The sequence below is a fragment of the Vanellus vanellus genome (genome assembly GCF_965231255.1).
Source record: "Vanellus vanellus genome assembly, chromosome: 20".
NCBI lineage: Eukaryota > Metazoa > Chordata > Aves > Charadriiformes > Charadriidae > Vanellus > Vanellus vanellus.
In genome coordinates this window covers 2508830-2520158 of record NC_138925.1, presented here as the reverse complement: position 1 = coordinate 2520158, position 11329 = coordinate 2508830, and the positions used below count along the sequence as shown (strand labels likewise).

Here is an 11329-nt window from a genome sequence, read left to right as displayed (position 1 = left end):
ATGCACCCTCCTATTGCATCCTTGCATAGCAACCCCCTAATGCACCCCAATGCAACTCCCCATTGCACCCCCTAATGCGCCGTCCTATTGCACCCCTGCATTGCACCTCCCTAATGCAACCCCCCCATTGCAACCCCCCCATTGCAACCCCCCATTGCAACCCCCCATTGCATCCTTGCACTGCACCCCTAGTGCGTCCCAATGCAACCACCCCCAGCACCCCCTAATGCACCCCCATTGCATCCCTGCGTTGCACCCCCTAATGCACCCCAATACAAACCCTCCTTGCACCCCCTATTGCATCCTTGCATTGCACCCCAATACAACCCCCCCACTGCACCCCCTAATGCACTCTTGCGTTGCACCCCCCTAATGCACCCCAATGCAGCTCCCCATTGCACCCGTTAATGCACCCTCCTATTGCATTCCTGCATTGCACCCCCCTAATGCAGCCCCCTATTGCATCCTTGCGTTGCACCCCCAATGCACCCCAATACAACCCCCCCGTTGCACCCCCCAATGCAACCCCCCATTGCACCCCCCTTGCATCCACTCCTTGAACCCCCAATGCAACCCCCTTTGTGCTCCCCCAATTCACCCCCCTCGCACCCCACCTTTGCACCCCCAATACAATCCCCCTTGCACCCCCTAATGCAAGGCCCATTGCACCCCCTTTGTGCCCCCCAATTCACCCTCCCTCGCACCCCCCAATTGCACCCCCACATTGCACCTCTCTTTGCACCCCCAATTCACCCCATTGCACTCACTATTGCACCCCAATGTACCCCCTGTTGCCCCCCAATACACCCCTCTTGTCCCCCCCACCCCATAATGCAACCCCATTGCACTCCCCTATTGCATCACTGCATTGCACCCCCAACACCCCCCCGTATTGCACCCCAAATGCACCCCCCATTGCAGCCCCCACTGCATCCCTTCTTGAACCCCCCATCACACCCCATAATGCACACCCTCAGTGAACCCCCCCTTTGTCACCCCCCTTCAGCCCCTTAGTGCACACCTCAATATGTACCCCCCCATTGCACCCCCCCATTGCCCCACTTTAATGGACCCCCTTAATGCCCCCCTATCATTGCACCCCCTTAACGCCGCCCCCCCCCAGTGCACCCCCAAAGTTGCACCCCAGAACAATGCCCCTGCGGTGCCCCCCCCCTTATTGACCTGCTTAATTGCCCCCCCCCCCCCCAATTTCACCCCATTTGCACTCCTAAATTCCCCCCCCCAGCCCATCCCCGCTTTTCCAAGGCAGTTTGGGGGGGGGCAGGAGTGACCCCCCCCCCAATTCCCGGCCCGTGGCCCCTGGGGGGGGGGGAGGTGCGGCAGCGGGTGCGGGAAGGGGGGGACTGCACCATGTCCCCTCCCAGTGTCCCGGACATCCCCCATGTCCCCAAATCCCCCATGTCCCCCACATTCCCGATGTCCCTCAGGTCCCCCACGTCCCCAATGTCCCCTGTGACCCCCAGTGTCCCCATTGGCCTCCATGTCCCCCTCCTCCACAATGCCCCCAGTGTCCCCGATGTCCCGCACATCCCTGATGCCCCTCAAATCCCCGATGTCCCTCGCATTCCTGGTGTCCCCCATGTCCCCTGCATCCCCTATGCCTCCTACATTCCCAATATCCATATTGTCCCCGATGTCCCCCATGTCCCCCCACATCCCCAATGTCCTTGATGTCCCCCAGTGTCCCGCATGTCCCCGATGCCCCCCAAATCCCCGATGTCCCTCGCATTCCTGGTGTCCCCCACATCCCCTGCGTCCCCTATGCCTCCTACATTCCCAATATCCATATTGTCCCCGATGTCCCCCCACATCCCCAATGTCCTTGATGTCCCCCAGTGTCCCGCATGTCCCCGATGCCCCCCAAATCTCCGATGTCCCTCGCGTTCCTGGTGTCCCACATTCCCAATATCCATGTTGTCCCCGATGTCCCCCACGTCCCCAGTGTCCCTGATGCCCCCCATGTCCCTGATGCCCCCCACATCCCCGATGCCCCCCACGTCCCCCCGCATCCCCAGTGTCCTTGATGCCCCCCACATCCCCGATGCCCCCCATGTCCCCCTACATCCCTAATGTCCTTGATGTCCCCCACATTCCCGATACCCCCAATGTCCCTGATGTCTCCCACGTCCCAAATGCCCCCCACGTCCCTGATGTCTCCCCCATCCCTGCTGTCCCCCCACCTCCCCAATGACCCTGATGTCCCCCACCTCCCCCGATGTCCCCCCGATGTCCCCGTGTCACTGACGGTCCCCCTCCCCGCAGAAGCTGGAGGGCTCCAGGTGCCGGGGGCAGCTCCTCATCTTCGGGGCCACCAACTGGGACTTGATCGGCCGCAAAGAAGTGCCTAAGCAGCAAGGTGAGGGGTGGGGGGACGACATCCACGTGCAATTTAGTGTTTAATTAATATTTTTCTGGCTTCTTTTTATGTATTTATATTTAATCTTTATTTAATTGTTATTTTTGGGGGTGGTTCTTTTTTTCAAACCAGTTGCGTGGGGGAATCTGGGGCGCACTGGGTGCGAAGCCGAATGAACGTGCTGCTTATTTTTTAGGCGTTTATAGAGAATAGATTTTTTTTTTCCTGCTTGTTTTTAATGCTTTTATACCTAATTATTAATTGTATTCATTAATATTTTCGGAGGGGGTTATTTTACAGTTGCGCATCGTAATCTGGGCCAAAACTTGGGGTGCGCTGGATCTCCTGCGAAGCAAAACAAACACGCTGCTTATGTTTTTATGCATTTATATTTAATTAATTTTTTTTCTTATTATTTTTATGCATTTCTATTGCGTTAATTATTTTATTAATTAATTTGGAGAGGAACTACATCACATAATCTGGGGCAGAACTCGTGGTGCGCCGGCTCTCCTGCGAAGCAAAATGAATACGCTGCTTAATTTTTAGGTGTTTATATTTAATGAAATAATTTTATGCTTATTTTTAATGCATTTATATTTAATTATTTTTTATTTATTTAAATATTAATTAATATTTCTGAAGGAGTTTTTTACAGTTGCATATTGTTATCTGGGCCAGAACTTGGGGTTTGGGGTGTGTTGGATCTCCTGCAAAGCGTAATAAATGCCCTGTTTACATTTTATAGATTTATATTCAATTAATTTTTTCTGCTTTTTTTTTTTAATTTTTATTTAATTAATTATTTTATTAATTAATTTGGGGAGGAGCTACACTTGCATCACATAATCCGCGCCAGACCTCCTATGAAGCAAAATAAACACACTGCTTATTTTTTAGGCATTTATATTGCATTAAACTGTCTGCTTTTTAAAATGCATTAATATTTAATTACTGTTTTTATTAATTAGTACTTTTGGAGGGCTTTTTTTACAGTTGTGTGGCATAATCCTGGCCAGAACTTGGGGGGGTGCGGGATCTCCCGCAAAGCAAAGTGAAGGCGCTGCTTATTTTTTAGGCATTTATACTTTATTAAATTGTCTGCTTTTTTAAATGAAATGCATTTATATTTAGTTATTATTTTAATTAATTGATACTTTTGGAGGGTGTTTTTTTTTTTTTTTTTTTAACAGTTGCGATGCATAATCTGGGCCAGAGCTTGGGGGGGCACCGGCTCTCCTGCAAAGCAGAACGAGAGGATTCCTTATTTTTTAGGCGTTTAAATTATCTGCTTATTTTTTATGCCTTTATATTGAAAAATTTTTGAAATTTTAAATTTTTTTTTTAATTTTTTTTTTTTAATTTAATTTTATTTTTTTTTTAATAAAAAAATCCAGTTGCCTATCGGAATCTGGGCCAGAACCTGTGGGGGCCGCACAGGTACGGGTGTCTCTCAGGGATTCGGGTGCGCAGCGTGGTGTCGGGTCCCTGCGCCGCTCACAGCCTGCTCATCACCGCCGAGGGCAAGCTCTGGAGCTGGGGTGAGCAGGATGAGGACCACCCCCCACCCCTATAAAAAAAAATTCCCGAACCCCACCGTGGTGGGATGCCAGGAGGCTCCGTCCTCCCCGTTTTGCTGCCAAAAAAAAAAAAAAAAAAAGTAAAAAAACCTCTTTTTTGGGGGGTAGGACGCAATGAAAAAGGACAGTTGGGCCACGGGGACACGAAACGGGTGGAAGCCCCGAAGCTCATCGAGGTGCTGGGGGGCGAAGCCATCGTGCTGGCAGCCTGCGGCCGTAACCACACCCTGGCGCTCACAGGTATATTTTGGGGTGGAAAAAAAACCTCATGGTTGGGGTAAATTGGCTGAAATCGACCTTTTTTTTTTTTTTTCCCCCCCCCAAAATCGTTGCGTTTTGTTGGTTGTTTTTTTTTTTTTTTTTTCTTTTCGCCTTGCAGAGAGCGGTTCGGTTTTCGCCTTCGGGGAGAATAAAATGGGGCAGTTGGGGCTGGGGAACCAGACGGATGCCGTGCCCAGCCCCACACAGGTATCGCGGCTTATTTTTGGAGGGGGGGGGGGCTGAAAAAAACAGATTTGGAGGTTTTTTCATTGGGGGGGAAAAAAAAAAAGGAAACAATTAAAAAAAAAACAAACCAAGCAGAACCCAAATCCCATTTAAGGATGCAAGAGCATCCCTGGCGGGGACAGTTTATTTCCAGCTGTGGTGGGAAAAGAGACCTCCAGAATTTAAAATAAAACGCCAGATTTGAGGATTTTGAGCATTCCCCATGGAAATTCCGTTTTTTACCTTTTTTTCCATTTTCTTTTTAACCCTTTTTATCTGCTTTTTCCTGCAGATCATGTACAACGGGCAGCCCATCACCAAACTGGCCTGCGGGGCCGAATTCAGCATGATCATGGATTGCAAAGGAAACCTCTACTCCTTCGGGTGCCCCGAGTACGGGCAGCTGGGTACGGTGCTTTTTTTTGGGGGGGGGGGGGCGATTTGGTAAAATTTGGAGCAATTACGGGGTTGGGGGAGTGTGGGGGAGTGGGTGGGAGAGTTCCCTGCCTCAGTTTCCCCATTTGGGCAGCCGCAGCATCCCTCCCCGTTACCTGCAGCAAAAATAATGGGGTGGGAGGTGTAAATAAAACAGGGGGTTGCATGAAAAAAAAAAAGGAATTTTTGCAGCTGGCTTGGGAATATCGGGGTGCGGGGAGGACGTGGACACCCCAGTTTCATCCCGGTCCTCCTCCGCAGGGCATAATTCGGATGGGAAATTCATCGCCCGGGCGCAGCGGATCGAGTACGACTGCGAGCTGGTGCCGCGCCGCGTGGCCATCTTCATCGAGAAGACCAAAGATGGGCAGATCCTGCCTGTCCCCAACGTGGTGGTGCGGGACGTGGCGTGCGGCGCCAACCACACGGTACGGCGGGAGGTTGGCGGCGGGGCTTCGCCCGCAGATAGCGGCGGCGCGCACTCACTGGGGGAGACTTGCAGCGTGCATTTATGCATAAATACCTGCAGCATGCGTTCATTGAGGGAGACTTGCAGCATGCATTTAACCATAAATACCTGCAGCGTGCATTAATCGGGGAGGACTTGCAGCATGCACTTAATGACAAATACCTGCAGCGTGCGTTAATCGGGGAGGACTTGCAGCATGCACTTAATGACAAATACCTGCAGCGTGCGTTAATCGGGGAGGACTTGCAGCATGCATGAATTAGTGAAGACTTGCAGCATGCACTTAATCGTAAATACCTGCAGCATGCATGAATTAGTGAAGACTTGCAGCATGCACTTAATCGTAAATACCTGCAGCATGCATGAATTAGTGAAGACTTGCAGCATGCACTTAATCGTAAATACCTGCAGCATGCATGAATTAGTGAAGACTTGCAGCATGCACTTAATCGTAAATACCTGCAGCATGCATGAATTAGTGAAGACTTGCAGCATGCACTTAATCGTAAATACCTGCAGCACACGTTAATTGGTAAAGATTTGCAGCATGTATTTATCCATAAATACCTGCACCGCGCATTCATTGGGGAAGATTTGCAGCGTGCATTTATGCATAAATGCTTGCAGCTTGCAATTGGTAAAGATTTGCAACGTGCATTAATTAGTAAAGATTGGCAGCGTGCATTTCAGGCTGGACGCTTGCAGGGCGCATGTAAGGCTAGGGAGTTTGTAGCGTGCGTTTTGGGATAAATACAGCGTGCGTTTAAGGGTCGAGATTTGCAGCGTGGCTGTCAGGATGAATATTTGCGGCGTGTGTTTAAGGCTGAATACTCGCAGCGTGCGTTTTAAGGACAGAGGTTTGCAGCCTGCGTGTAAGGACAAAAATCTGCAGGGTGCATTTAAGGGTCGAGGTTGGCAGCATGTGTTTTAAGGATAAAGTTTTGCAGCATGCGCGCTGGGGATGAAGATTTACAGCTGGTATTTAAGGTTTGAAATTTGCAGCGTGCATGTAAGGATTAATGTCTGCAGGGTGCATTTAAGGGTCGAGATTTGCAGCGTGTATTTAAGGCTGAAGTTTTGCAGCATGCATGCAAGTAGATTTGCCGGGTGCATTTATGGATAGAGATTTGCAGTGTGCGTATAAGGATAAATACTCGCAGCCTGTGTTTAAGGGTCGAGATTTGCAGCCTGCGTTTTAGGGTAGAGATTTGCAGTGTGCGCAGCGGGACAAATAACTTGCAGAGCATGTTTAAGGATAAATACTCGCAGCGTGCGTTTATAGCAAAAAATTTGCAGCCTGCACTTAAGGATTGAGCTCCGCAGCCTGCATTTAAGGATAAATTCGTGCGGCATGTATAGGATATATGGATATATGCATGTAAGGGTGGAGATTTGCAGGGTGCATTCAAGGATAAATACTTGCAGGGTGCATTTAAGGGTAAAGATTTGCGGCGTGCAGTTAATATTTGCAATAATTGCTGCAGTCGATGCTGTTCATTGTGGCTGCTGCGGCGTTCCCTGCACCGAGCTGGTTGGGTCTTGGCCGCTGACGGTCGGGTGCCCCATTTCTCCATCCCCAGCTGGTCCTGGACTCACAGAAGCGCGTTTTCTCCTGGGGATTTGGGGGTTACGGGCGGCTGGGCCACGCCGAGCAGAAGGACGAGATGGTGCCGCGCTTGGTGAAGCTCTTCGACTTCCCGGGACGTGGGGCAGCGCAGATCTACGCCGGCTACACGTGCTCCTTCGCCGTCAGCGAGACAGGTGGGGCATTTGGCGTTTTAAAGCAAATCCGGCGATATTTGGGGCGTTAGGGGGATGCTCGGAGGGGAGGATGTGCTGTAGTTTGACCAGCGGTGTCGGGATTTGCAGGAGGTTTGTTTTTTTGGGGTGCCACCAACACCTCCCGGGAATCCACCATGTACCCCAAAGCCGTGCAGGACCTCTGCGGCTGGAAAATCCGCAGCCTGGCCTGTGGGTAAGTCCCAGCCTCCCTCTCCCTCCCCCCCCCCCCCCCCCCCCCAAAAAAAACCCAAGCTTCCCAGCTTTTTGGGGTGCAGCGGCCTGCAGGGCGGTTGCAGTGGGGGGGGCGCAGGGTGACCCTGCCTTACACCCTGCTGCAGGAAGAGCAGCATCATTGTAGCAGCGGATGAGAGCACCATCAGCTGGGGCCCCTCGCCCACCTTCGGGGAACTGGTAAGAAGGGTTTACTGGGGACCCCCCACCCCCTCGACACCCCAAATCATGCCACTAGTGGGAGGGACCGGCTGCTTCCCTCCCCCCTGTTGATTTTTTTTTTTTTTTTTTTCCCCCCCTCTCCATGGGATGCACTTGGCAGGGATATGGGGACCACAAGCCCAAATCCTCGACGGCCGCCCAAGAGGTGAAGACCCTGGATGGGATCTACACGGAGCAGGTCAGTGGGGGACCCCACCAGAGGATGCTGGAGGGAGGGCGCATGGACCCCCCCTTAAATAAATGCAGTGGTTGAGGCCATACACAGGTCATCACACACATGGGATGCTGGAGGGTGGGCATGTGGGCTCCCCCCTTTAAATAAATAATGGTAGCTGAGACCATACACAGCTCATCACACCTGTGGGGTGCTGGAGGGAGGGTGTGGGGACCCCCACCTTAAATAAATATGGTAGCTGAGGCTGTACACAGCTCATCACATCTGTGGAGTGCTGGAGGGAGGGCATGTGGACCCCCCCTTGTAGAAATACAGTAGCTGAGGCTGTGTACAGCTCATCACACGCATGGGATGCTGTAGGGTGGGTATGTGGGCTGCCACCACTTAAAAAAGTAGGGTAGCTGAGGGTGTACACAGCTCATCACACCCGTGGGATGGTGGAGGGAGGGCGTGGGGACCCCCACCTTGAAGAAATGTGGTGGCTGAGGCTGTACACAGCTCATCACACCCATGGAGTGCTCAAACACGGTCCTGGATTAAAGGATGGGGGGGGGAAGGAGGCGGGTGGCTCTGTGCCTCAGTTTCCCCACTCTGCCCTCCTCTCAGGTGGCCATGGGCTACGCCCACTCCCTGGTGATCGCCCGCGACGAGACCGACGCCGAGAAAGAGAAACTCCGCAAACTGCCCGAATACAACCCCCGCACCATCTGAGGGGCTCCCCCCCACCGCTGGGACCCGGCGTCCCCCCCCGTCCCCCCTCCCCGTCCCCCCCCAGCCCCGCTTTTCCCAGCCAGCCGCGGTTCCACCGACCCGTCCTCCCCTTCCCCCCCTTCCCAAAGCCTTTGGCAGGGGGCGGATTTATTCCTCCCCCCCCCCCCCAACATTTTGGCATATCCAGGCTTAGGGGTTTTTTTTGGGGGGGGGGATGACTACTTTTTTAATTATTTTAATTTTATTTGTGGTTTTTTTCTGCCTCGCTTTTTATTCTTTCCCCTTTTCCCAGCCCCAAATATTCCCGGCCATGGGCTGGGGGGGGGGGAATTAACGATCTGATGCCTCTTCTCCCCCCCCCCCCCCCAATATTCCCTTTTTTTTTTTTTCTTTTCCCCCCAAACACCCCCTTGCTTTGGGTGCTATCGTTTTGGGGGTGCCCCAATCGTGTGCGTGTGTGTGTGTGTGTGTCCCACCGCACCATCCCTTTTCCCGCAGGGATTCAGGATAACGCTGTCGACCACCTCCCCACCCCCCCAAAATCCATCCCCGGCATCATTTTGGGGGCTCCCCTCCCCGCTGTCGCAGCCCTCGCCCCCCCCACACACCCCCACCCCACACCCCACCCCGGGGAGATCTCAGGTATGACGAGGGGAGCCCAAAAGCATCGCGTGAGCTTTTTCTTTGAATATTTCTTAATTATCCTTTAATTATTAGTAATTACGGCCGCCTGGTGTCAGCCCAAAGTGGGTGCCCCCCCCCAGTGTCGTCCCCCCCTTGCGCCGCTCTGCACTGTGCTGGAGAAACGAGGTGCCTTTTTTTTTTCCGAGCGGAGCCCGGCTCTGCCTCCGCGCAACCCGAGGGTGAATTTTGGGGTGGGTTTTTTCATTTTGGGGCAAACTTTCAATTTTCTTTCCTATCACCAATACTGTTGTTTTCTTAAAAAAAAAAAAAAAAAAAAAAAAAAAAAAAGGCCCTTTCCGCTCTCCCCGAGGGGTCACGCTGAGTGCTTGGGGTTGGGGGGGGACATTTGCCACGTTCGCCACGTTTGGGAGGTTTTGCAGTAAAAAAAAAAAAAAAAAAAAAGTTTTTTTTTTCTTCATTTTCAGTTACTTTGGGGTTGGGGGATTATTTTGGGGGATTTTTGTTTTTTTTAAGCGTTGGGGGGGCGTTAGAGCTAAAACATCCAGGACAGGGAGAGCAGCTGGGTGGAAAAGGCCAATATTCCGCTTTTTTTTTTTTTTCAAGCAATATTTGGGGTTTTTTTGGGGGGGGGGTGGGCACAAGCGGATGCCGCCGCAGCCCCCACTAAAACAGGAGGTGGAAAAAAACACCAAAACCCCGCTTTTACAGCCCCCCCCGCCCCCCCCCCAAAAAAAAAAAAGCGTGGTTTTGGTTCATCCAGCCCACCAGCAAACTTATTTTTTTCGGAGAAAACTCAAGGAATAAAACAATCCGAAAGCAGGAGGGTCTGGGAAAAACTCGCCCGGCAGCTGCGCAGGTCCTGGGTTAGTGCTGTAATTGTCATCTTCAGGGTTTGTTTTTTTTTTTTTATATATTTCTTGGAGTAAATGTTTAAATAAACGACGTCATTGTGTACCCCCCTGCGCTCCCCTCGCTTTATCCGCCCCGCGTTTATTTTTATTTTATTTTATTTTTTTTTAAATTAAAATTTATGTCATTTAAGCAAAGGGACCCTGTGCAGGGGATGCTTTGTCCTCCCCGCCACGCGGGTCCAAGCGTCCGCCGATCCCTCCGAGGGCACCATCCTCCATCCCAGAATATTCCCCCCCCCCCCCCCCCCCCAAAATATTTCCTTTCAATAATTTGCAGGCGGGCTGCAAGCGCAGGGCGGCGCATGCATAGCTGTGTGCTTCGTGCGCGCACGTGGCTGCGCTTTTTGTGCCCCGCGGTTGCGTTGTGGCGCGTGTGTGCGTGTGGATTTTCGCCCGTGCGTGTACGCGCTTTCGCTGCGTACGTGCACAGATTTGCGCAGGCGCGTGGCTTTTGGTGTACGCACGCGTGGTTTTACACGTGCACGCGTGGTTTTGCACGGGCATGCACGGGCATTTTTGCCTGTGCACGCGTGGCTTTGCAGGCATAGGGATTTTTGTACGTGCGTTTTCCTGCATGCTTTGCTTTTCCGCATGCGCGCGTGGTGGCTTTGCACGCATGCCCCTTTTTCCGCATGCCTGCATTTCTGTGGACACACACGTGTGGTTTTGTGCACGCGCGCGCACACACACGTGCATGCACACATGCTTTTTTATGCGTGCATGCATTTTTTGCGTGCAGGTGTTTTTGCGCATGCACACACATTTTGGGGGCACGCACCTCATTAGGCGCATGCACGCCTGCTTTTCTGCATGCTTGTCTGGTGGCTTTACGTGTATCTCTTCTTTTTTTGCATGCCTGCATTTCTGTCTACACATGCACGTGTGGCTTTGTGCGTGCATGCAGGCGCATTTTTCTGCGCGTGGGTGTTTTCGTGCCTGCGCACCCATTTTTGGTGCATGCCTATCCGCACGTGCGCGTGTGGTCTGGGGGCACACATACGCGCATGTTCGCGCATGCTGCGCCGCATGTATGACCCCGTTTTTTTCTCTCCATTTAACCAAAGTGCTGCGGGGGGGGGGGGGGGGAGAACGCCGTCCATGCGCCACCGCGCAGTGTCACCGAGAGAGTGGGGTAAAAACCCACCGCCTTCCCCCAAAACAAAGCTGCAAACTTTGCACCCAGCAGGAGGGAGCGCAGGGGGAAGCTGCAGCCCCTTTTTTATTTCAAACACAGGCTGAGGGTCGCAGCCGCCGCCGCCGCCGAAGGCACTTGCAGGGATGGGGAGAGGGATTTGGGGGAGGAGG

At 52.3% G+C, this 11329-nt stretch overlaps 1 protein-coding gene across 1 annotated transcript; it reads left to right on the top strand.

Moving 5' to 3' along the window:
• Window positions 1-2062: 2062 nt before the first annotated feature.
• Window positions 2063-8815, top strand: RCC2 (regulator of chromosome condensation 2; the record flags this gene model as incomplete). The annotated part of the gene is made up of 12 exons (XM_082493493.1): window positions 2063-2173; window positions 2284-2377; window positions 3775-3918; window positions 4066-4197; window positions 4337-4425; window positions 4736-4850; window positions 5140-5306; window positions 6928-7108; window positions 7217-7322; window positions 7468-7540; window positions 7683-7760; window positions 8364-8815. The coding sequence occupies 12 exons, from the start codon at window positions 2063-2065 to the stop codon at window positions 8466-8468; spliced, it is 1395 nt and encodes a 464-aa protein (XP_082349619.1). The 3' UTR covers window positions 8469-8815.
• Window positions 8816-11329: the final 2514 nt, after the last annotated feature.